This window comes from Macaca thibetana, chromosome X, assembly GCF_024542745.1.
Source record: "Macaca thibetana thibetana isolate TM-01 chromosome X, ASM2454274v1, whole genome shotgun sequence".
In the NCBI taxonomy this organism is placed as follows: Eukaryota; Metazoa; Chordata; class Mammalia; order Primates; family Cercopithecidae; genus Macaca; species Macaca thibetana.
Genome location: NC_065598.1, coordinates 31,228,693 through 31,256,513, shown reverse-complemented (window position 1 = coordinate 31,256,513; position 27,821 = coordinate 31,228,693). Strand labels below are relative to the sequence as shown.

General features: G+C 38.4%; 1 protein-coding gene across 15 annotated transcripts in view; it reads left to right on the top strand.

The window, feature by feature from the left end:
* DMD (dystrophin) overlaps positions 1-27,821 on the top strand; it is a 2,269,491-nt gene that overhangs the window by 1,906,475 nt on the left and 335,195 nt on the right. For all 15 annotated transcript variants that reach the window (XM_050777140.1, XM_050777144.1, XM_050777148.1 and 12 more), the window contains one exon: positions 25,970-26,116. In XM_050777140.1, coding sequence (XP_050633097.1) covers positions 25,970-26,116 — 147 coding nt within the window. The remainder of the gene's footprint in view (positions 1-25,969; positions 26,117-27,821) is intronic.

Below are 27,821 nucleotides of genomic sequence, written 5' to 3'. Positions count from 1 at the left end.
CAGGTGCCTACACCACCAGGGCCCTGGGTTTCAAGCACAAAATTGGGCGGCTGTTTGGGCAGACACCGAGATAGCTGCAGGAGTTTTTTTTTCATACCCCCGTGGCACCTGGAACACCAGCGAGACAAAACCATTCACTCCCCTGGAAAGGGGGCTGAAGCCAGGGAGCCGAGTGGTCTAGCTCAGAGGATCCCACCTGCCATGGAGCCCAGCAAGCTAAGATCCACTGACTTGAAATTCTCGCTGCCAGCACAGCAGTTTGAAGTCAACCTGGGACACTCAAGCTTAGTGTGGGGAGGGGCACCTGCCATTACTGAAGCTTGAGTAGGCAGTTTTCCCCTCACAATGTAAACAAAGCCGCCAAGAAGTTCTAACTGGGTGGAGCCCACTGCAGCTTGGCAAGGCCACTGTAGCCAGATTGCCTCTCTAGATTCCTCCTCTCTGGGAAGGGCATCTCTGAAAGAAAAGCAGCAGCCCCAGTCAGGGGCTTGTAGATAAAACTCCCATCTCCATGGGACAGAGCACCTGGGGAAACGGGCAGCTGTGGGCGCAGCATCAGCAGACTTAAATGTTCCTGCCTGCCGTCTCTGAAGAGAGCAGCAGATCTCCCAGCACAGCACTTGAGCTCTGCTATGGGACAGACTGCCTTCTCAAGTGGGTCCCTGACCCCCGTGCCTCCTGACTGGGAGATGCCTCCCATCAGGGGTCAACAGATACCTCGTACATGAGAGCTCCAACTGGCGTCTGGTGGGTGCCCCTCTAGGACAAAGCTTCCAGAGAAAGGAACAGGCAGCAATCTTTGCTGTTCTGCAGCTTCTGCTGGTGATACTCAGGCAAACAGGGTCTGGAGTGGACCTCCAGCAGACCTGCAGCAGAGGGGCCTGACTGCTAGCATCAACATCAACAAAAAGGACGTCCACACAAAAACCCCATCTGAAGGTCACCAATAGCAAAGACCAAAGGTAGATAAATCCATGAAGATGAGGAGAAAACAGCACACAAAGGCTGAAAATTCCAAAAACCAGAACGCCTCTTCTCCTCCAAAGGATCACAACTCCTCTCCAGCAAGGGTACAAAACTGGATGGAGAATGAGTTTGGCGAATTGACAGAAAAAGGCTTCAGAAGGTGGGTAATTACAAACTCTTACGAGCTAAAGAAGCATGTTCTAACCCAATGCAAGGAAGCTAAGAACCTTAAAAAAAAAAAAGGTTAGAGGAATTGTGAACTAGAATAACCAGTTTAGAGAAAAACATAAATGACCTGAAGGAGCTGAGAAACACAGCACGAGAACTTCATAAAGCATACACAAGTATCAATAGCCGAATCGATCAAGCAAAAGAAAGGATGTTAGAGATTGAAGATCAACTTAATGAAATAAAGTGTGAAGAGAAGATTACTGAAAAAATAATGAAAAGGAACAAACAAAACCTTCAAGAAATATGGGACAATGTGAAAAGACCAAACCTACATTTGATTGGTGTACCTGAAAGTGATGGGGAGAATGGAACCAAGTTGAAAATACTCTTCAGGATATTATCCAGGAGAACTTCCCCAACCTAGCAAGACAGGCCAACATTCAAATTCAGGAAATATAGAGAACACCACAAAGATACTCTTCGAGAAGAGCAACCCCAAGACACATAATCGTCGGATTCACCAAGGTTGAAATGAAGGAAAAAATGTTAAGGGCAGCAAGAGAGAAAGGTCAGGCTACCCACAAAGGAAAGCCCATCAGACTAACAGCAGATCTCTTGGCAGAAACCTTACAAGCCAGAAGAGAGTGGGGGCCAATACTCAACATTCTTAAAAGAATTTTCAACCCAGAATTTCATATCCAGGCAAACTAAGCTTCATAAGCAAAGTAGAAATAAAATCCTTTACAGACAAGCAAATGCTGAGAGATTTTGTCACCACCAGGCCTGCCTTACAAGAGCTCCTGAAGGAAGCACTAAATATGGAAAGGAAAAACTGGTACCAGCCACTTTAAAAACATACCAAATTGTAAAGACCATCAACACTATGAAGAAACTGCATCAACTAATGAGCAAAATAACCAGCTAGCATCATAATGACAGAATCAAATTCACACATAACAATATTAACCTTAAATGTAAATGGGCTAAATACCCCAATTAAAAGACACTGACTGGCAAATTGGATAACGAGTCAAGACCCATCACTGTGCTGTATTCAGGAGACCCACCTCCTGTGCAGAGACACACATAGGCTCAAAATAAAGGGATGGATGAATATTTACCAAGCAAATGGAAAGCAAAAAGAAAAAAAAGAAGCAGGGGTTGCAATCCTAGTCTCAGACAAAACAGACTTTAAACCAACAAAGATAAAAAAAGAAAAAAACATGATATTACATAATGGTAAAGTGATCAATGCAACAAGAAGAGCTAACTATCCTAAATATATATGCAACCAGTATAGGAGCACCCAGATTCATAAAGCAAGTTCTCAGAGACCTACAAAGGGATACAGATGCCTATATAATAATGGTGGGAGACTTTAACACCCCACTGTCAATATTAGACAGATCAACAAAACAGAAAATTTACAAGGATATTCAGGACTTGAACTCAGCTCTGGACCAAGTGGACTTAATAGACATCTACAGAACTCTCCACCCCAAATCAAAAGAATATACATTATTCTCAACACCACATCACACTTATTCTAAAATTGACCACATAATTGGAAGTAAAACACTCCTCAGCAAACGCAAAAAAAAAAACAAAAACAAAAAAACGGAAATCATAACAAACAGTCTCTCAGACCACAGTACAATCAAATTAGAACTCAGGATTAAGAAACTCACTCAAAACTGCATGACTACATGGAAACTGAACAACCTGCTTCTGAATGACTGCTGGGTAAATAAGGAAATTAAGGCAGAAATAAATAAGTTCTTTCAAACCAATGAGAACAAACACACAACGTACCAGAATCTCTGGGACACAGCTAAAGCCGTATTTAGAGGGAAATTTATAGCACTAAAATCCCCGCAGGAGAAAGCAGGAAAGATCTAAAATTGGTACCTTAACATCACAATTAGAAGAAGTAGAGAAGCAAGAGCAAACAAATTCCAAAGCTAGCAGAAGAGAAGAAATAATTAAGATTAGAGTAGAACTGAAGGAAATAGAGACACGAAAAACCCTTCAAAAAAATCAATGAAGCCAGGAGCTGGTTTTTTGAATAGATTAACAAAATAGATAGACTGCTAGCCTGACTAATAAAGAAGAAAAGAGAGAACAATCAAACAGACACAATAAAAAATGATAAAGGGGATATTACCTCTCATCCCACAGAAATACAAACTACCATCAAAGAATACTATAAATACCTCTATGCAAACAAGCCAGAAAATCTAGAAGAAATTGATAAATTTCTGGGCACATACACCCTCCCAAGACTAAACCAGGAAGAAATAGAATCCCTGAATAGACCAATAATGAGTTCTGAAATTGAGGCAGTAATTAATAGTCTACCAACCAAAAAAAGCCCAGGACCAGATGGATTCACAGCTGAATTCTACCAGAGGTACAAAGAGGAGCTGGTACCATTCCTTCTGAAACTATTCTAAACAATAGAAAAAGAGGGACTCCTCCCTACCGCTTTTTATGAGACCAGCATCATCCTGATACCAAAACCTGGCAGAGACACAACAAACAAAGAAAATTTCAGGCCAATATCCCTGATGAACATCAGTGCGAAAATCCTCAATAAAAATACTGGCAAACTGAATCCAACAGCACATGAAAAAGCTTATCCAGCATGATCAAGTTGGCTTCATCCCTGGGATGCCAGGCTGGTTCAACATAGAGAAATCAATAAATGTAATCCATCACATAAACAGAACCAATGACAAAAACCACATAATTATCTCAATAGAAGCAGAAAAGGCCTTCAATAAAATTCAACACCCCTTCATGCTAAAAACTCTAAATAAATTAGGTACCGATGGAACGTATCTCAAAATAGTAAGAGCTACTTATGACAAACCCACAGCCATTATCATATTGAATGGGCAAAAGCTGGAAGCACTCCCTTTTAAAACCGGCACAAGGCCAGGTGCGGTGGCTCACGCCTGTGATCCCAGCACTTTGGGAGGCCGAGGCGGGTGGATCACAAGATCAGGAGATTGAGACGATGGTGAAACCCCATCTCTACTAAAAAAATACAAAAAATTGGCCAGGCGCAGTGGCAGGTGCCTGTGGTCCCAGCTACTTGGGAGGCTGAGGCAGGAGAATGGCGTGAACCCAGGAGGTGGAGCTTGCAGTGAGCAGAGATTTCGCCACTGCACTCCAGCCTGGGCAACAGAACGAGACTCTGTCTCAAAAAAAAAAAAAAAAAAAAAAGACACAAGACAAGGATGCCCTCTCTCACCACTCCTATTCAACATAATATTGGAAGTTTTGGCCAGGACAATCAGGCAAGGGAAGGAAATAAAGGGTATTCAAATAGGAAGAGAGGAAGTCAAATTGTCTCTGTTTGCAGATGACATGATTGTATATTTAGAAAACCCCATCGTCTCAACCCAAAATCTTTTTAAGCTGATAAACAACTTCAGCAAAGTCTCAGGATACAAAATCAATGTGGAAAAATCACAAGCATTCCTATACACCAATAATAGACAGAGTGCCAAATTATGAGTGAACTCCCATTCACAATTGCTACAAAGAGAATAAAATACCCAGGACTACAACTTACAAGGAATGTGAAAGACCTCTTCAAAGAGAACTACAAACCACTGCTCAAGGAAAGGAGAGAGGACACCACAAGCAAATGGAAAAACATTCCATGCTCATGGATAGGAAGAATCAAAATCGTGAAAATGGCCCACTGCCCAAAGTAATTTATGGTCCCCATCAAGCTACCATTGACTTTCTTCACAGAATTAGAAAAAGCTACTTGAAATTTCATATGGAACCAAAAAAGAGCCCACATAGCCAAGACAATCCTAAGCAAAAGGAACAAAGCTGGAGGCATGATGCTACCTGACTTCAAACTATACTACAAGGCTACAGTAACTAAAACAGCATGGTACTCATACCAAAACAGATATATAATCAGCCTCAGAAATAACACCACACATCTACAACCATCTGATCTTTGACAAACCTGACAAAAACAAGCAATGGGGAAAGGATTCCCTATTCAGTAAATGGTGCTGGGTAAACTGGCTAGCCGTATACAGAAAACTGAAACTGGACCCCTTCCTTGTACCTTATACAAAAATTAACTCAAGATGGATTAAAGACTTAAACATAAAACCTAAAACCATAAAAACCCTAGAAGAAAACCGAGGCAATACCATTCAGGATATAGGCATGGGCAAAGACTTCATGACTAAAACACCAAAAGCAATGGCAACAAAAGCCAAAATTGACAAATGGAATTTAATTAAACTAAAGAGCTTCTGCACAGCAAAAGAAACTACCATCAGAGTGAACAGGCAACCTACAGAACAGAAGAAAATTTTTGCCATCTATTCATCTGACAAAGGGCTAATATCCAGAATCTACAAAGAACTTAAACAAATTTACAAGAAAAAAAAATAACCTCATCAAAAAGTGGGCAAAGGATATGAACAGACACTTCTCAAAGTGAGACATTTATGTGGCCAACAAACATGAAAAAAAGCTCATCATCACTGGTCATTAGAGAAATGCAAATCAAAATATGACAGTTACAGTGGCGATCATTAAAAAGTCAGGAAACAACAGATGCTGGAGAGGATGTGGAGAAATAGGCACGCTTTTACACTGTCGGTGGGAGTGTAAATTAGTTCAACCATTGTGGAAGGCAGTGTGGCGATTCCTCAAGGATCTAGAACCAGAAATACCATTTGATCCAGCAATCCCATTACTGGTTATGTACCCAAAGGATTATAAATCATTCTACTATAAATACACATGCACATGTATGTTTATTGCAGCACTGTTCACAATAGCAAAGACTTGGAACCAACCCAAATGCTCATCAGTGATAGACTGGTTAAAGAAAACATGGCACAGATACACCATGGAATACTATGCAGCCATAAAAAAGATGAGTTCATGTCCTTTGCAGGGACATGGATGAAACTGGAAACCATCATTCTCAGCAAACTAACACAGGAACAGAAAACCAGACACCACAAGTTCTCACTCGTGAGTGGGAGTTGAACAATGCAAACACATGGACACAGGGAGGGGAACACCACATACAGGGGCCTGTTGAGGGGTGGGGGTTAGGGGAGGGATAGCATTAGGAGAAATACCTAATGTAGATGGCAGGTTGATGGGTGCAGCAAACCACCATGGCGCGTGTATACCTATATAACAAACCTGCATGTTCTGCACATGTATCCCAGAATTTAAAGTATAATAATAAAAAAAGTCCTGACCAAATGATTTATTCAATGTAAAATTAATTGTAAGTTAGTGTTGCCAGGAGAGCTTATTACTTAGTTACCATGTATTCCCTCTCATCTCCTGCTTTGTTTATAAAGCTAAAAGCAAATTACTTAGGACAGCCATGTCAAATCACTTTCTTTTCCCAAAGCGTCTGAGTTTAGATAGTGCTGTGTGTGTTTTAAAAGCCCCTACCTCAACTTAGGCAAATAGAACCTTCGTTTACCACGCTATTCCCATCTCGCCTTTGAAACTTGAAAAGGCAGAGCGGAGTAATTGTTTCAGACATCTGCTTAGCATACTTTGAAGTGCATATAAGTTCTTTTTCAGTTTCATCTGAACCCCAGCTGTCTTCACCGAAGTCTATAATCAATCTGAATTAAGTTGTCCTACTTCTCCTAATAAGTCTCTTATTAAGTTCTGCATCAGCCTCTTAGGGAGACTTAAAAGCTAATTCATGTAGAATTGCCATTTTCTACTAATTCATTTGTCAGCTCTCCAAATTCCAACAAAAACAATTGCAAAGACTATTAATTTGGCTCTTCATAAACAACTTATGTAAGTGTAGTATACATTGGAACCAAACAAACGATTTAAAACAGTGGGTGGGAGGAAATGAGTTGATGGCAATCAAAACGCTTCCTTTTTTGACTGTTATGAAATGCCTTCCACATCGAAAGCATAAAGCTATTTATTTAATAAGGGAAACATCTTTCTGCTTTTACTTTCATAGATAAGATAGTGACTGAGTGAACTTTGCTTAAAGACAGGAAAAGGCTTTAGAACACTTGGAAAAAGAACATGTTCTTTTATTATTGAACTTATTTTAATTTGGACTTCTCTTATTTTGATGGACTGTGATAAAAGAAGGAGCTAGAATTGGTTACTATTGTTATTGGATTAAATCAGAGTTGTACAGTACTCTTCTGGTCATGGGATATTTAGGAGAACATGGGTAATCAAAATGTTCAGCTAATGAGTTCATCTGACATTGTTCTACTCAAGAAGTGTTTAATTAGATAATAAAAATTTCTCCAAAGAATACCATCCTTCCTACTATTTGAAAACAACCATATCAAAATCTGATCCTATAATATGCCAATCCTGTTTGCTGGGACTTACTCTAGAAGCTTTGTTTGTGGTTGGTAATAACTATAAACACTATTCCTCAAGAGCCTTAGGTAATAAAAGATTATTCAAAAAACTTAAGTAATATACTCTCAGTATTAAAGGATATACAAATGCATTCATTCATTAATTTATGATATGGTTAAAACCTATACCCAGAGAAGTCTGATCTCATTATAGAGTGTGAACATTTAATTTATTTCAAAAATAAAAATTATATTGAGAGCTGTATTAATGGCATCTTAGTTTTCCTGGGAATGTTATTATTTAGCACCAAGCTGAGGGAGCAGCAATTTGTATTAGCTTGTGCATACATGTGCATGTCCCACATTAACTAGAAACGGCACTAAAATGTGAGTTATTTATTTAACTGAAATTCCATATTTCCTGAGAAAATGGAATCACACAGCCAATATATATTTTTAATTATTTTTTGGCATCTACCAAAGTTGTGACAAGAATAAAGTTCACAATTCTGTTACTCTCCTACCATGCGTAAAACAGGAAATGCTTTAAGATCAAATAACCCAAGGAGTTCGCTTCTTCCTGTCATGCTTGACAATTACAATTTTCAAAATTTAACAGTTTGCATTGACACCAATATTATGCCTTACACAACCTGAAATTAACTAAGTTAAGCAATGGCATTGAATAATTGTTCTTGGTAAATCAGTTTTCTGGGTATTATGGGAACAGATGTGTCTGTGATACTAATGTAACCCTTTTGTTTTAATGGGGCCTAAGAAATAACTTTTTCATAATAAGATTTTTTCATGTTAAAATAATATTTTTAGTTATAAATTACACTTACTACAGCTTTTTCTATTTAAAAACGTCTTCCAAAAGCAATGATTCACAAACTTATTTACTTCAGTTATCTTAACAGCCAAGATGACATGGCCTGACATCTCCCGCTTCCACTTACCTATCTCCCTTTTCCATGAGCATGAAATTTCTTTGACGGTTCTTGTTTTATTTTTTAAATCTCACATCAATTTTATGATATTTTCCATAATGCATTCATCATGTTTTAATATGAAGATGCTCTGTCTTCAAGTTCTGAAGTAAAGGAATCTTTCAGCACATTCACCTATGGACATGAAAGCGTCAGTTGAGAATCACAGTATGAAGGATTGCCCAGTTTGTGCAGGCTTTATCTTTTTCCATCAACTTATTTCTTTTATGTACACAAACAAAAAGAGCAGGCCCTTGCTATTTCAAATTTATCTTTTGCAGTTTCATCTGATTATTGTGATCCAAAGTTCCATTACTAGTAGCTCTTAATTTTGAATATGTATTATTTGAAACTTTTGTGCACACTTAACTGATGAGTTAAATGGCGTTTTAAGTCAGGTTCCATGAACGCAGACCCTGAGAACAGGAGTCTAGGTGCCTGTGATTTATAGAGGGTCTGCTCTCAGGAGAAGCCTGTATTGGAGTTAGGGAAGCATAATACAAGAGAAGAAAGAGCCCAGCGAGTATGCCATTTCAGGTGAAACCTCACATTGTGTCTGATCCAGAGAGAGAGCAAGCCCTGGAGCAGAAACCTCACTGTGGAGTTGTACTTTTTATTTTATTTTATTTTATTTTATTTTATTTTATTTTATTTTATTGAGATGGAGTTTCGCTCTTGTTGCGCAGGCTGGAGTACAATGGTGCGATCTCAGCTCACCGCAACCTTTACCTCCCAGGTTCAGGTAATTCTCCTGCCTCAGCCTCCTGAGTAGCTGGGATTACAGGCATGCACCACCACGCCTGGTTAATTTTTGTATTTTTAGTGGAAACGGTGTTTCACCATGTTAGTCAGGCTGGTCTTGAATTCCTGACCTCAGGTGATCTGCCCGCCTCAGCCTCCCAAAGTGCTGGGATTACAGGTGTAAGCCTCCACACCCGGCCAGAGTTGTGCCTTTATACCAGTCATTGTCTGTACCACTGAAGTGCTGGCAAATATTTATCAACTAGCCCTGAGGTGGGATGGATCCTGGTGTGTATCAAAACCAGTTTTTCATGGTGTAAATACTCCCTCCACTGCTGATTTCCAGCTACCAACATAATGCCACTGAATATGGAATTGGGAGGAGATGCACACAATTGGCTCTTGGGCTCTGCTGCAGCACACCACTGGCTGTGGTCCACTCCTGGGATATGGGTTACCTCTTGGGCTAGGGGGCCCCCAGAAGCAGAGGTCACATCTGGAGAAGGCAGGTAGCTTTAAGACATTAATAGTCAACCATCACAGCAGCTGACGGATGGATGCCCAGGTTAGGTGAAGTGTTCCTGCAACTAATAAGTAAACCTAGTAATCCACTCACTCTTCATATTCAACATGACTTTTTAAATGCTGTTTTGTTTTTGTATGTACAGTAATTCTTTATAAATAATGAGAATTTTGTTTATGGAAAATCCACCTACCCTCCACCCTACCATGAATGGCTTGATAGCTATTCATCAGAATTAGTGATGGAAGAGAAGAGTTAATGAATGAAAAAGTCTAAGAAATTGATCACTATTAGTAAGAAAATGGCCTCATAAGTGAGTTCGGCTTTATAGTTATGGAATCTGTAAATGTCTTGGCATTCGGGTTATCGAGACATGGTCATTGAGAATGTCAAGAATTTTCAGTGGTAATGGTTCTCACTTTAGCATACATCAGAATCACCTGGAGGGCTTTTAGAACCTCAGGTTGGTGAACCCCTTCCCCAGAGTTCCTGGTTCAAAATGTCTGGGGCAAGGCTAAGAATTCCCACTGGTTCCCAGGTGATCGTAATGCTGCTGGTTCAGAGATACATTCTGAGAACCAACATTCCACGGTAAAGCTACTGTAAAAAGACATATTTTGTGTAGTGTTAGCATATCTTCAATTACAAGTAATAAATACATCATTTATTATTTCTTTCATATTTATCAATATTCAGAATATTTAGTTTAAAAACAAATGCAGACACACGGCCTCCTGTTGGATTGATTAATAGTTTAGGTAGGGGAGCATTGTTTCGCTCAGGAACCTTGAAATGAATAATGACTTCTTTTCTAAATCTCACTTGTGGAAGGCTTTGACAGTTGTTTATTTCGTTTTTTTGATGTTGGTATTTTAATGACAACCAGTACAATTTTGGGGTTGCTTCAGATGACCAACAGCATAACTTGCCTTCCCAGTATTAATACTTTAACATTAAAAATATTTAGTCATTGCTGGCCATGGTGTCTCACGCCTGTAGCTTTTTATCCCAGCGCTTTGGGAGGCCAAGGTGGGCAGATTGCATGAGCTCAGGAGTTTAAGACCAGCCTGGACAACATAGTGAAACCTCATTTGGACAAAAAATACAAAAATTAACCAGGTGTGGTGGCATGTGCCTGTAGCCCCAGCTCCTCGAAAGGCTGGGGCAGGAGGACTGTTTGAACACAGGAGGTCGAGGCTGCAGTGTGCCCTGTTCACTCCACTGTACTCCAGGCTGGGTGACAAAGCAAGACCTTCTCTCAAACTATATATATATATTTAGTCACATAACTTTTCACTTTGTATAAATATTTTTTGCATTTACCAATGAAAACAATTACATTTAAAAATTCTTCTTATACTTTTCTACCAAACATACTGATGATGAAATAGTACTTTATAGAGTTTCTGAATCTAGGATATTAAAAATAGTTGGGATCAGTCAACACTTTTTAAGTAAAATCTACTCGCTAGATATGAATAGCTAATAGCTTCTCCAGGAGTGCCTACATTTTATAACTTACCTTGTCCACCCCTTGAGGCTCTGTGTTCGCGGGGGGGATATTTTTGTGTGTGGAAATAGAGATGAGGTAAAAGTGTGGGAGCACTGGGAGAAAGTAGAAAAGAGTCTTAACTGAAGTTGTTGAGGAAGGAGGATTTTTCCCAAAAATGGTGTAAAAAACAATGTATTAAATATCTGTGAAAAAGTTCATGGTTGTGATATAGGGTGAGTGGTATATGAAATGAGAATTATGGGATAAACTAATGGAAACAAATGTCTTAAAATTTGCTTTTAACATTAAACAAGAAACATGAAACACAAACTTTTCCCTCATTCTGGAATCTGGGGGAGGAGAAGGATGAGAAAAAATGAAATTTTACATTAGAAGCAATTTGATTAATGTTCAATGTAAAATTGAAATAGCTATGGTAAAACCCACTCAAATCAAGTGTACATTAAATAATTGAGTTAACTGAATTAGGCAGAGTAAGGGCACATTGATTTTCAGTGTTGTTGAAAATTGGTCCACATATCATTGTTATGCTTTTTGTTTGTAAACCTCAATATTTATTAAGTTTCCACAGTGTGCTCAGCCCTGAAATGTCAAATTCTCTTAACCAGAATGAGGCTGGAGGATCTAACACTAAGATAAATTTCTATTTTCTTTTAAGGAATTGATTTTTATGGTGACATTTTTTTCTTCATAAAGTTAAGAGCCTGCCAGTCCTGTTTCGAAACATACTTATTTTTAGAAGTTTGGTTTTCCGGAATTATGCATCGTTATAGACTTAAATGACTCATTTAGAACTTCTCCCTATCAAATATTCACATTCTATCATCATGATCTTAACACGGCATAAGCAAGTTAGTGAACAGAGTGAAGTCAATTTATTGGCAATATATGCCAAAGTACAGGAATTAAGTAGAAACGAAAGTAAATGAAAGTCTTTGGCAATATATTGGTGTGCTTTTTAGAACCAATGACAGACTGCTGCTGAGTCTCCTTTTATTTACTTTTTTCCTACACTTAAAATATTGTAACCCATTTTGACATCTATCCATTGTAGTGAACCTAAAGCCTATTAGGTCTTATTAAATAATACCCATTTAACTGACCTGTGATTTAAGTTTCTTATCTGCCCCCAAGCAAGTAGGCCATATGCAACAGCATTTTACCTGCTTCACCTTCTACTTGCCAGTTGGTTTTTGGTCTTCACGTATTTCTAGCAGGGATGGGGCTAAAGCAAAGGAGGGAATGGTCCATTGTTTTAGACCTTCACAAAATCAATATAGTAGAATCTCCACAAAGGTCATCCAATATCAGGGTGACTTTTGTGCATCCAATAAAGCGTAAAGTTAAAAGAAATATAGGCTAAACAAATGAGCATAAATTCTGTTACTCCTTTGGCTTATGCTGTGAATAAAATACTACCTTTGGAACCATCTCAATTTTTTTTATATAAAGGTTGAAGGAAGACATTTGCAAAGTCGTTTCTGCTATAAAACTACCTAGGGTTTGCGGTTGATTGTTGTATGCAAGAGGGGTCTTGGTGAAATCTGACCCACTTTGAATCTAAAATTACTGAATTCTTAGTGGAAAGATTATTTTTAAAAGATTTTTAGACTCTTTTTTCTACTGAAATTGTATTCTCCTTTAGATAATCAATGCAGTATCACCCCCACAGATTTTGAGGGCACTAAATTTTGAAAAAGAAAAATGTTTATTACTATTAAATATATCTGTTAGTTGAATATCAATCACTTTTTCTAAAGGGTAGATTTGGCCAATGAGTGATTTTTTTTTTTTTTTTTTTTTTGGAAATCACATCTGAGAACATTGTTTAGACATCTTGACACTTAGACTCATTTGTGTAAGTAGTAATTTATTCATCATTTGCATGTACTTAACTGGACATTATCATGATAGCAGCTGTCATAACAGACTATTACAGGATATGAATTTAGATATTACCTTAAGATGTGATCAGAAAAATCAGAATAATATCTTGAAAATATCAATTTTATGGTGAGAAAAATGACAAACTGAATAAACTATTGACTCAAGAAGTTAGACCTTTCACATACTCATGTATTCACAGAGGTAAAAATAACAACTAATAATATATCCAGAGGGCCCGCATTGCTCAGAAGTTAATACATAAGACTTTCTTTTCAGCCTCAGAATATGATGAAAAGAAGATGAACCATTATTTTAAATATTTAGCAATATAATTTTTAAACAGGATGTTGCATAGATTTTAATGAAGAAAATTCATTTTATGTTCCTTTCATTTGACTTTAAGTAGTTGAATATCCTGCTTTTTTGTTTTGTTTGCAAGAAATAAAGCCATTTTAGAAAGACTAAAAACATTAATTACATTTAGGAACTACAATAATCTGAAAGTAAAATTGGATATTAAAGGACATTTTTGCAATCCTTTTAATCCTCTTCTGTGTATTATTTTTATCACAGCTCTTAAAAAATTTGTATTAATCTTTGATTCATTTCTGCTTTAGTATTTCTAAGTTAATAATATATAGAATGAAAAATCAAATCAGTAAAAATCCATTTTGTTTCAGTAGTGAGTGCCTTCCCCCTAGAACCAAAACTAAATAAATGTGCTCCATAAAAGCAAACTAGGTACAGCATATTGCACGGGTAACTCGCAATCCTAGATTCCTCTATTAATCATCATTCAGACATGCAGAGGTAGCTTAATTTGGTTTAAATAAGTGAAAACAGAATCTCTTTGAGACTGCTATCTACAATATTATACTTTGTCCTGCATTTTCTTGGTCAAAAATTGTACTTTATAGCTAATATGCCTAAACTTCTCATCCATCTTTGTAACACCCCTAAAGTATGCATGTTACTGTCCCTTTTCTACACAAGTGCAAAATATTTGTAAATGAACTTCGTTACAGTCTATTATTTGATGACTTCTTAGTTCATATCATTATTTAAGTAACTTTTCTTTAGTAGAAAAGCCCAAAAATTAGGGAGGAGATGGGGGAGAGAGAGAGAGAGAGAGATCATCTGTAATCTCAGCCCCAGCAACTATAATCCCAATCCCTGCAAGGGCCTCATTGGGCAAAGAAGAAAAAGGCACTGTTTTTTTGAAGCGATCCCTGGTCCTATGCCAAGCCTAACCAATTTGGTAATAGAGCCCAGGCTGGATTTCAGTTGAATTTTACTATTCCACTCTACATGATGGCCTTGGTTTGTAGTCTTCTAGTCTTTTCATATATAAATATTTTTAATGCTTTTATTCTGTGTTTTTAAAATGCCCTCGAAAACATGCACTAACTTGTACCACCACCAACAAGCAGAATATATTTTCCTTGAATAGGTTACTTCCTCTCTTTTTTCCCACTTACTCCATTTTTATTTTAAAAATCTCTGGTAGAGACCAAAAACTGAAATGTTATATTCTTGCCCAAAGAGTGAGAGATGCTTCAGAAATTAGCAAATGCTCCAATATAGATCAAGTGATAGATATAAATAATTCAGATATGGAATTTAAGGAAAATGAGCAGCTTCCTCTTATTTAGGAACTCAGTGTCAGGTTTCTGTAAGAACCTATGTTTATGAAGCAGTCTGAGAATAGCTATTGGTCTGAAGTATGAGTAATTAGTACAGAAGTGCCTAATTCTCTTGACTGCTTGTTCTTTAATAAAAATGTATTGAGGTATTATCATGTACTAGGGCTTGGCATATACTGGTGAAAAACAATAATGTAGAATAGCCTTAATAAATTTTCTGGTCTTGGGAACAGACAATGGATAAATGAATAGGCAAATATATATGTACTTGCAAATTGTGATCAGGGTTAAGAAGGAAACTAGGATGTTAAGAGTCAGGGGAAAAGGAGACACTTTATATAAGGCAACAAACTGGGGATAGGCTATCTTTAATAGTCACATCTAACCGACATCAGAAGTATATGAATAAGAGCCAGCTAGGCATAAAGTGGATATGTAAAACTCCAAGCAAAGGGAACAGTGTATCTGAAGGTTCTAAGTCAAGAGTAAGCTTGGGCCAGGCACGGTGGCTCATGCTTGTAACTGTAACACTTTGGGAGGATCACTTGAGTCCAGGAGTTTGAGGCCAGCCTAGAAAACATAGAGAGACCCCGTCTCTCAAAAAAAAAAAAAAAAAAATCAATGCCAGTGGTGTGTGCCTGTAGTCCTGGCTAACTTGGGAGGCTGAAGCAGGAGGATCGCTTGAGCCCAGGAGTTTGAGGCTGCAGTGAGCTATGATTGCACTGCTGCACTCCAGCCTGGGCAACAGAGAGAGACCCTGTCTGAAAAATAAAATAAAAACAAATAAATTTTAAAAAGCTTGATGAGTTCTAGGAACTCAGCATTTTCTAACTTCTTGTTAGAAATGCCAAATTCTCAGGCCCACCTTAGACCCATTGAATCAAAAGCACTAAGTGGGACTCAGCAATCTCTGTGTTAACAAGCCTTTCACATGATGATGAGATGCACACTAGTGTGTGAGAATCACTGCCTTAGACTAATGTTTTGAGTTATTTAGGGGAGGGAGAGGGCCCATTCAGGGACAGTGGTGGTTAACACATGTGGCACATACCAAGAAACTATTGCAAGCCCAAAAATTTGTTAAATGTAAAACTTAAGGCCGGGCATGGTGGCTCACGCCTGTAATCCCAACACTTTGGGAGGCCGAGGTGGGTGGATCACCTGAGGTCAGGATTTCAAGACCAGCCTGGCCAACATGGTGAAACCCAGTCTCTGCTAAAACTAGAAAAATTAGCCAGGCATGGTGGTAGGCACCTATAATCCCAGCTACTCGGGAGGTTGAGGCAGGAGAATCGCTTGAACCCAGGAGGCGGAGGGTGCAGTGAGCCGAGATCGCACCACTGCACTCCATCCTGGGCAACAAGAGCAAAACTCCATCTCAAAAAAAAAGTAAAACTTCATCTGTCTAAAATAACTTCTGAATTTGAAGATAAACATCCTCATGGTTGATATTTTAATGGTTTATGGATTATTACTTACTTTTTTTTTTTTTTTTTTGAGACGGAGTCTCGCTCTGTCGCCCAGACTGGAGTGCAGTGGCGGGATCTCAGCTCACTGCAAGCTCCGCCTCCCGGGTTCACGCCATTCTCCTGCCTCAGCCTCCCGAGTAGCTGGGACTACAGGCGCCCGCCACCTCGCCCGGCTAGTTTTTTGTATTTTTTAGTAGAGACGGGGTTTCACCGTGTTAGCCAGGATGGTCTCGATCTCCTGACCTCGTGATCCGCCCGTCTCGGCCTCCCAAAGTTTATTACTTACTTTTAAGGAAGTTAATAGGTTTCATTAACTGCCATTTTGCTTCATTTTGTCATATATAATAAAAATTTTTCAGACAGAAAATACTGGTATTTTTTTCTGTTTCCTTAGCAACCTAAAGCATGGCCTGCTTAAATGACTTATTTGTACTCATTAAAAACCTTTTTGTGTTAATTGTGCATATTTTGTATTTAGCCTCTGTGAAACACTCATGAACTACCTTTTTATTTGTTTTAATTGTGTCATTGGAAAGCTTGAAGTGTTTTGTGGGGTTTTTTGTTTTGTTTTGTTTTTTTGGTTTTTGTTTTGTTTTTGCTTGCTTTTTGTCTATAAAGGGAAGATAACTGGCAGTCAGAGTTAGGATTATAGAAACGTTTTCCCAAGGAAATTAAAGTAACTAAAATTTGTTCAAGTTTCTTCTTCTATAAATTGTACTTATTTCGATTTTTAAAAATTGTGGTAAAATACAAATTACATGAAGTTTACTATCTTAACTCTATTTAAATGTATACTTCCATGGCATTATGTACATTTATGTTGTTCTGCTGCCATCACCATCATCTCCAGAACTCTTCTCATCTTGCAAAACTGAAACTCTGTGTCTATTCAACAATAATCCCTGCTGGGCATGGTGGCTCACACGTGTAATCCCAACACTTTGGGAGGCCAAGGCAGACGGATCACCTGAGGTCAGGGGTTCAAGACCAACCAGGCCAACATGATGAAACCCCATCTCTACTAAAAATACAAAAATTAGCCGGGTGTGGTGGCGCACACCTGTAATCCCAGCTACTTGGAAGGCTGAGGCAGGAGAATCGCTTGAACCTGGGAGGCGGAGGTTGCAGTGAGCTGAGATCGAAATCGTGCCACTGCACTCCAGCCTGGGCAACAGAGTGAGACTCTGTCTCAAAAGGAACAAAAAAGAAAACACAACAATAATTCCCCATTGCTTCCTGCCCCCAGCCCCTGGAAACCACCATTCTACTTCCTGTCTATAAATCTGAATACTCATTTCTATATCTTCTTTGGAGATATGTCTATTCAGGTTACTTCCTCAGTTTTTAGTCAGGTGATTTGTTTTCTTGCTATTGAGTTGTAGGAGTTCCTTGTGTATTTTGAATACTAACCCCTTACTGGGTGTATGGTTTGGAAAATATCAATTGCTGCTGCTATGTTCAACTTGTTCTTAAAAATAAAAACTTTTCCTTTGTGGTCAATACTTCCCTGTTCCTCATTTCCAAATTTTATACACGAAGGAAATATGAGCACACAGAAAAGAAAGATGATGGACACTATTAATATGGCCAAGATATAATTCGGCTTTTATTTTAAGAACATTGGAGTTACAAGCTTCATAGAAAGCCATGTCCTAAAAGATGAAGAATTATTATCAATGCAAAGAGAAAATGTTAAAAAGAAAAAGTTATCGTTTTATGTTTGGGTATATATTCTTTTTCGATATTGTAAAGAGAAACTAGAGTTTTTTGTTTTTGTTTTTGTTTTGTTTTTGAGACAGAGTTTTGCTCTTGTTGCCCAGGCTGGAGTGCAATGTTGCAATCTCGGCTCACTGCAACCTCCACCTCCCGGGTTCAAGCCATTCTCCTGCCTCAGCCTCCAGAGCAGCTGGGATTACAGGTGTGTACCACCATGCCCGGCTAATTTTTCTGTTTTTACTAGAGACAGGGCTTCACCCTATTGGTCAGGTTCGTCTGGAACTCCTGACTTCAGGTGATCCACCCGCCTCAGCCTCCCAAACTGCTAGGATTACAGGCATGAGCCACCGTGCCTGGCCGAGATTGTTTTTCATAAAAAGATGTGGATTCTTTATGGAAAACACGGAGCAGTTAATTGCTATTTTTTTAATGCCACAAATTTGGAAGTGTGTTGAGTCTGAGAAGAAACCATACTTAAAATCTAATTACTGATAATCGCTTGGGAAATAAAAGCCCTAAATTTCTTCATGCCTACAAACTTGATATTGTTTTCCTAAGATCTTATTTTTTTTTACTTTAACCTTTCTTAAGTGTTTCTGATTATGCTAAATCTAGGCCATTAGTTCTGAGTCTGTTTCATTATTTATATTCTTATTCAGTTTGCTCGTCAAAAGTGTTCATGCCCAAATATGAAAGTTTACAAGAATTGCCCTGAAAACTGAATGCAAGGAGACAATGAAAAGAAACTGCATAATATTTTGTCTTCAGGCTCTCACAATAAAAACTGTTGCTGGAAAAAAAATGCAATCACATCTCTACTTTTTTTTAAAAAAGTACATGCTTCAATGGCATAATTTATTGTCAAGAATGTGTCTACCAGAAGCATAAGTGATGCTAAAGGCAGAGGGTTGTATTCACTCAGTCTGCAAAGCATTCCCTTTGTCTTAGCTCCATGCAGTCCCTCAGAATTTGGCAGAAATGAGGGACTCAACTTTAAAGAAAGGGTGACAATCCCAGTTTTGTTAGAGAGCTATGAAATAGCCCCATAGTGTTAGTAATGAGAATTCAGTTAAGAAGTCTCCTGCAGGCCAGGCGCGGTGGCTCAGGCCTATAATCCCAGCGCTTTGGGAGGCCGAGGCAGGTGGATCACCTGAGGTCACGAGTTTGAGACCAGCCTGGCCAACATGGTGAAACCCCATCTCTTCTAAAAATGCAAAATTAGCCAGGTGTGGTGGCAGGCACCTGTAATCCCAGCTACTCAGGAGGCTGAGGCAGGAGGATCACTTGAACCCGGGAGGTAGCAGTTGCAGTGAGCCGAGATCGGATCGTCCCATTGCACTCCAGCCTGGGCAACAAGAGTGAAACTCCACCTTGGAGGGGAAAAAGAAAAGGAAGGAAAGGAAGGAAAGAAAAAAAGGAAAGGAAGGAAGGAAGGAAAAAACAGAGAGAAAGAAGTCTCCCAAAAAAAAGAAAGGAAGAAGTCTTCTGTATAAAAAAGGAAAGAAAAAAAAGAAGAAAAGAAAAGAAAAGAAGTCTCCTGAAAAAACAACAACAACAACAACAAAAAACTAAAATATAAGTGCTTGACAACTGAAGTTCAAAGGTAATGGCTATTGGGAAAGCAGATGAAGTTAATCTAAGTAGTGGATGCTGTTGGTGCCCCAGCCAGATTCGTTCACTGGGTTGGTGCACCCATTCCTCAGTGACTCTGAGTATTGGCTGCTAAAGCCTTGTGGTTTCACCCCTTTCCAGAGAACCTCCCTCAGTCAAAAGCAAGCCACCTTGACTGGCACGTTCCACCACACCTTCTCGCTTAAAACCACCAGGGGTACAAAGGGACAACCCCTTTGTCTCAACATGGGACCTGCTGTTGTACAATTTGTGCTCTGGAAATTCCCATGGGGCCAGATTGATGCTGGTCTCCAGCCCATACCACATCCCAACTTAACTTTCTTGCCCTGTCTTCCTGCTTCTATCACTCCCTTTTTCTTAAGATCACTCAGACTCTGCTTCCCTAAAACCTGGATGAAGGCAGTAGGTATCGGAAAGAAAAGCGGTACCTACATTTTGGGCACCAGAACAGTCAGGAAACCAACCAGAGTGAAAAGTCAAAAATTACAGATAACGATGGAAGTCTCTGAGCCTGATACATTTCATGAAGGGCTTGCTTACACCCCAACTTGTGTTTCTTTTTAATTGTTTCAACAGCACTTGAGTAGCTCATTCCGCCCAGGTTTTTGAGAGATTCCAGTAGGCCTCTGATCATCTGGAAAAAGCAAGATGCAATCCTTGACTCTCTTGGCCCCATGAGGATGATATAGCTGCTGATAAATGCAGAAGCTGCAAAACATAGCTGGGCTGTACCTGCTGCCAATTCCTGGGTAACTGCATTCTGTGAGGGCTTCCCTGAACCACATGGAAGAACCCCAGGATAAGTAGTAAACACCAATATTTATAGGACATGATTTCTAATTGCTCATCCTTGGCTTCTCATGACTAGCTCAGCATGAAGAATGCTGGGACTTTTCCTAGCAACTCCTCATTTTAGGCTATTTTTCAAGAGTCTTGGTTAACGAACATTTGTTTGACAAGGATTCATGGTAGACAGCAATGCTATCAGTCCCTACTAAGTAATATTTGTCATGTAAATTTCTCTGCACAGTGTACGTAGCCCAAGAATAACACTTCATTGTTGGAACCTAGTAATTCTGAATTCGTAGTAAGTGAGATAGGACCTCTATGTTAGCGGTTAAGATTTTGGGAGGAATATTTAACATCCCTAAGAAGGGAAGTTTTTCAAATGCTGAGTAGCACTATATATATTTATATATATATAGCCAGATATATATATATATTGCCAGATATATATATATATCTCACACCATTTATAAATAAACTCATAAGTGGCAAATCCAGTAGAGCTAATGTGAGCATCCCATTATGCTCACATTATGTCGCTTGTTTGTGCAGCTACTCCTGCTGTGGCCTTTTATGGATTATCCTGGACCTCCACAACTGACCCCTCTACTTTCTCTACAAGCTTCATTTTGCTTTGCTTTCCTCCTAATCCAGTTTAGATTCCACAGTATGTTTTTTCAATTACATCCTGGCTAGTATTGAAACTTCCTTATCCCTAAATGTGTGAGCCACAGTCATCTGACGAAACCCCAAACCTGGATCAACTGTTTTCTCCATGCTTACATGCAACACTGTTGGAGAAAATGAGAAAGTCAGGCAGATTGATTCTGCTAAAAAATGTTGAACCTCATCCTCAAGTGGGCCCTCAACACTGTTTGCCAACCTCATTACATTTCTTAGGTCAACTCCCTCTCACAGTCTCTATTACGATTAATTCAAATGTTCCCACTTACCCTTAATTCATGTTTTCATTCAGTGACTATTCATTGCACACCAGGCACTGCACGCTATGCCAGGCACTGCAGACTATACCAGGTCTGTTGATTCCTACTTCACAGAGGAAATAAAACCCCTCCAAGCAGAATTCCCTCAATTTACTCTTTCCAGTCTTTCCAACTGACCTTCTGTGCTTTGCAGTAGAAATGTTCTTTTAACTGTCAAGTCAAAATTCCTCTCTCAAAAATGAGATTCCCTTGTTAATAGGCAATTCCTTCCTTGTCTTAGAAAAGTAGTAGATGACTGTAATTTTAAATGTGTATTTGAACAAATCCTTAGCTACATAAAGATAAGCAAAGATATGACAGGCAATTTAATTTTTATGAAGAAAAAACTTATTATATCAGACTTACATATCATTCTAAATCAGTACTTTTGTATCTATAATCAGACAACATTTAATGAACTGAAAATTCTGCCTGCGTGAAACTAGTCATAATAAAATTAGACTTGGTTTGCTGTTTCATGGAGAACATATTCCAGATGTTTAAGGGATTCGAAGAAAACCCACCGTATAATGGCTTTCTTCAATGTTTTCTCACTAACTGCTTCCAAGCTAGAGTAAAACCTAATGCAATCCTGATATCATTTAAATAGCACATTGTATTGCTCAGCGTTAACTGTGCTTTTTGACATTTTAGGTATAGTGTTTAATAATTTAAACACAAATTTATGTGTATCATATTAAAAGCTCTAATCTGTGAAATATAGCCAAACCAATGTCACATCTATTTAAATAGCAAAGTACCTGTGTTCACCCTTTACAGGGTGAGGGTCTTGTGACTCTGTGTTTAGGTGGCCATACTTCTTGTTATGTATGTTTCTGGGCACTGAGATCCCACAGCAGTGAGCCATCCTTGGGTGGTACAGAGCTGCTACCGAAACCTAAGTCAAATGCCAAAGTGAAGACTGGCATGAGCATTCTCCTGCCTCCTTTTCCTTTTTATCTTTCCTACCATCTGTTATCTCCTTTCTTCCACCTTCATGTGTTGAGTGCCCTCATGATTTCTAGACGACTGAAGTCCTTTAGTCTGCTCAGCCCCATCTAGAGATTTCCCTGAAGTGAACCTTTGCCCCCAGTTATCTGTTTATCAACTGACCTCGCACCAATCAAAGTTTCCATTGTCAAATATTTTAACAGAAATTTAGGAATTCAGATTAAACTGAACATTTGGCATTTTTTCCTTTTTTTGTGTGTGTTTTTTGAGACAGAGTCTCGCTGGGTCATCCTGGCTGGAGTGAGTGCAGTGGTGCCATCTTGGCTCACTGCAACCTCCACCTCCCAGGTTCAAGCGATTCTCATGCCTCAGCCTCCCGAGTAGCTGGGACTGCAGGCATGCACCACCACGCCCAACCAATTTTTGTATTTTTAGGAGAGACAGAGTTTCACCATGTTGGCCAGTCTGGTCTCGAACTGCTGACCTCAAGTGATCACCCTTCCACCCGCCTCGGCCTCCCAAAGTGCTGGAATTGCAGGCGCGAGCCACTGCGCCTGGTCTGGGTTGTTTTCTTCATCTTTAGCAGTTGTCTTATTCACAACTACTTCAACAATATTTATTTTCTTTTTCTTTTTGAAGTAGCTTTCCAGAGTACTTGGCCTGGTTTTTATAGAAATCATAACTTTTTTCTTTTCTTTTTAAACTAATATTTTTATGATTTAGGAGATATTTATGAAATTATGTAGTCACAATAGTTACTGTCAAAGATAGGTTTGAGAACATACACACAACTGACGGTTGTAAAAAGTCAACTAATGGGAGCAGAAGGTCCACACCTACTGACAGGCACCTCGAACATTTTATTGAGGCTGTGCGAGGTTCCCATCACTGCTGTTTCACAAACAGAATGAAGACTTTGGCTAATTTGGTGAGTCTTAAGTGGCGATTAGTTAAGAGAACTTCCATTATCATTGCCTGAAAGGAGCCAAAAAAAAAAAAGAAATGACAAGATCTTATGGTAAACTTTAAAGAAGAAAAGTAAATTTTAAAAAGAAAAAAAAAGAGAGGAAAAGGGAGAACGTCGCAATTCATTATGAGTACCAAAACTTATTTTTGAATCCCTTTCATCCTCCAAAACATTGATGCAGGATTAAAATGTGTGCTCAGGAATTTGGGGGAGAAAATGAAAATCAAAATATTCTAATAAGAGACATTTGAAAATATACATTATGTCACCTAAAGGGAACTGAAATCTAGATATGACTTAACGAGATAGGATAATCAGCTTACTGGCTTGAGAGTCTTGCTTATAAAGAGAGATGATTAACATAAAGGACTCACCTGTATTACTGAAAGATGTTGCCTGCTGGCTTGCCCTCTCTGCAGAGGTTCCTATTTACAGTTTCCCCTCACATAATATTTATTTGTGGCTACTAGAAATGCACGTTATTATCCAGAAGAGAATGGTTTCATTTTGTAATCGTTGTCCCTGTCCAAGTTTCCCCCATTGACATTTAAGAAATCTGTTTTCTAACCTTTCTATTATGCGAAACAAAATTATTATGGATCATTTCCTTTTAGAGATAAGTATTCATGTATACGGATTTAAACCACCTTTCTCCACGGGCACTTATTCTGATACTTTTAATCCATGTATTTATTCATAAGGAAATGGAATAATATTTAGTATCAACCCCTATAAAACTTTCTGAATTTCACACTGATTCCAATGGCATTCCACTAACACGAAGTTGAATAAAGATGAATACATCACATATGATTTTTTTTGTACGTGTGTGGTCAGAAGGGGTCTCTTTTGTTTGTGTTTATTAATATATAATTCACATACTTTAAAATTCACTCTTTTGAAGTGTACAATTCAATGGTGTTTAGTATATTCACAAGATTGTGCCACCATCACCATTGTTTAATACCAGAACATTTTCATTATCCTCCAAAAGAAACCCCATGATTGCTTAATGTAATGTTTTTAATGATCACTTTTTAAAACTTTAAGTTAAACAGAGTGATTATCACAATGTCTTATATTATTATCTAAGAACTACATAACAGTCTTATACTCTACACAACACCACAGTTTAGTGAAGTATTCGGGTTGATTTGAGAGGATAATGTCATTCTTATTTTGAATGTACATACTGGCTCCTTTGATTTGGAGTGGGAAGAAATGCAAGGCTTATAAATGAGGTCAGTGTAACCCGTGGTTTTATCAACATGGTGAACCAGACAGAGAAATAACACCTGCCCAGATCAAGCAAGTCAAAACAACACGTGTAGTCAAGTAAGTGATGCTGTCCTTGTACACAGACATTACATTACACAAACTGTTCTCCTAAATGAGGGAATTTGTCCCTTAGAAATTGCTTATTGGAACATTTGGACATCATGCATCATGTTAAAGATCCATAAATGCCATCTCGATAGGGTAGATATGATGCATGGTAATATCCTCCCCATATCTGCATAGGGTTCTTCTGCTCAATGGATTGCTGTGATGTATTGCATCAGAGACTTCTGCTCTAGTGCTTCAGAGAGAGCTGAGAAGCCCCTCGGGAGCCTTCTGAAGTCATTGCTACAAAGACTAAAATACCAGGAGATCAGGAAGTCATTCTTAGGACTTGACAAAATATCCTACTCCCTAAATGAAACTGTTACGATGTGGTTGGTGCAAAGTATGCATGCAATATTTTATGACTGAATGTTTCTTTCTATTGTAAAAAAATTAAGGATCCATTTCTGGTTGTGACATGAGTAGAATTTAGAATCCAGCAACAATATATTTTTTCCTGTTACTTTGCCAATCCAGAATTTCTTAGGGGAAGCATATAATATAATAGTTAAGAATATATATTCTAGAGGCAGGCAAACCTGTATATATGTATCCCAGGTTCCTCAATTTTTACCCATGAGAGCTTGGCAAGGTTTGTTTGTTTTGAAAACAAACCTTTGCAAGTTTGTTTTCTCATATATAAAATTATAATTCTCCAACTACTGGCCTCATAGGATTGTTGGAAAGAAATAAAATCAGTTTATATATGGATAGAGCTCATCATGGCATTAGGCACCTAGGAAGTGCTCAACAAATAGCAGTTATTATTCCTCCATTAACAAATATCCATTGTTATAATACTACCATAATAGACTGTTTTAGTCTGTTCCAGCTGCTATAATAGAAATGCCATAAATTGGATAGGTTGTAAAACAACAAAAATGTATTTCTCATTGTTCTGGAGGTTGAGACATCCAAGATCAAAATACCAGCAGATTTGGTATCTGGGGAAGGACCATTCCTCATAGAAAACACCTTCTCACTGCACCCTCACATGCCGAAAGGAGCTAGCTAGCTCTCTGAGGTCTCTTCTGTAAGGGCACTAATCCCAAAAAATCACCTCCCTAAAGGCCCCATCTCCTAATACCATTGCCTTAGGTGTTGGGATTTCTTTTTCTTTCTATTTTTTAGGATTTCAACATAGGAATTTGAGGGGGAACACAAACATTCAAACCATAGCATACAGCAAACATTACTGGCACCGCACCCTAAAGAGAATAAGCCCAGGTATCAATTCTTCTTGTTTTAAATATTCTTATCTTCCAATTTGCTTTTGACTATTGCACACAGGCACTTCGAGGAGAAATTGCACCTCTGAAAGAGAACGTGAGCCACGTCAATGACCTTGCTCGCCAGCTTACCACTTTGGGCATTCAGCTCTCACCATATAATCTCAGCACCCTGGAAGACCTGAACACCAGATGGAAGCTTCTGCAGGTAGGCACATAGTAAACATTGTTGTCCTTTGTTACAGTAAAATAATATACAGATACAATTTGTAAAGAACAATGAAAGTACTTTTTTCATTTAATGTTCATGGTAATATTTGTGAGGATAGGATATTTTATATTAGTTTATAATTCCCATCTAAATGTTTTCAAATTATTAATATTAATTTTGGAAGCAATGAAAAGTTAGACTTTAGTATATGTCTTAGTCTGTTTAGTGTTGCTATAAGGGAATACTCGAGGCTGGGTAATTTATAAGGAAAAGGTGTTTATTTGGCTCAGTTCTGCACGCTGTACAAGAAGCATCTGCTTCTGGTGAGGGCTTCAGGCTGCTTCCACTCATGGCAGAAGGCTAAGGGAAGCTGGTGTACAAAGATCACACGGCAAGAGAAGAGGAGAAAAAGAGGGAGGGGAGGTGGCAGTTCTCATGAAAACTGCTAGAGCAAAACCTCACTCACTACCGTGATAATGGCACCAAGCCATTCATGAGGGATTCATTCCTACAACCCAGACACCTTCCACTAGGCCTCACCTCCAACATTGGGGATCACATGTCAACATGAGAGTTAGAGGGAACATCTAAACTCTGTGTAGCAGTTTTCTTACAATAAACGTAGAAAATAATGCTGAATCATGATGGAAGAAGTGAATTGCCGCCATGCAGTTCCTTTGTACTCTTACTGCTTGGATTCTTAAAAACATCTTTCCCTTTGGAATCCTAATTTAAACAAGAGTCAATAGTAAGATATGTCCAAAAGTCATTTAAAGAAAGAGCATCCTATCACAAACTTACATGTGAAAGTTTTTCGTAGGTTTGCACAATAAATACAGGGAATGTCGGTGTGCTCAAGGTCACACTTACTAGCTGTGGGACCTGGAGCAAATTACGTAACCTTTCTGAGCCTCAGTCTTTCATCTGAAAAAAAAAAAATGGGATAATAAAATTACCTACAATATCAGTTTATTATTAGGATGAATAAGTCAAAATAAATGGAAAGTGCTTGGAAGCAAACATGCCAAATGATAAACACTCTACAAATTCTAGTTCTTGATATTATTATTATTATTATTATTATTATTATTACAGTACACAGATTTTGGAATCTAACATATTAGCTGAGTGACCTTGAGACCACTTAATCTCTGTGGTTGTCCATTTACTCATCTCCAACATGGTTACTGTAACATTGAATGAGTTAATTCACATAGAGTAATGGTTGTGGTGGAAGAGATGTGTCTACCTTCTCAGTGTGAAGGACACCATGTTATATCCCAACACCCTAAAATTAGTTTAACCATAGAATTAGAGAACCATTTTCTCTCCTTTCCAATTTCATAGGATGCAGAAGGTATGCTCCTGAGGAAATTGGGTTTAAAAATACTTGGTTTTAACTTTTTAATAAGAAAAATGTAATAAACCAGATCACTTTCCTATTGTCAGTCCATTTAGGGGTGTGATTGAAAGCCCTGTTAAAGAATTGCTAGATCTTTAATAAAAATAAGTTGTAAATCCAAGACCTCTTGAGATCTCACATAATTTAATTCTTGTCGTGATGGATAGTCCTGAAGTATTTGTATTATAGATTGTTATAAGTGGCATCGACTAAAGCAAGGGAATATAGTTAAGTGATTATATGCCTTTCTCTGTTTGCTCCATAGTGGTTGAGTACTATTAAAATCTTATCTGTTTCATC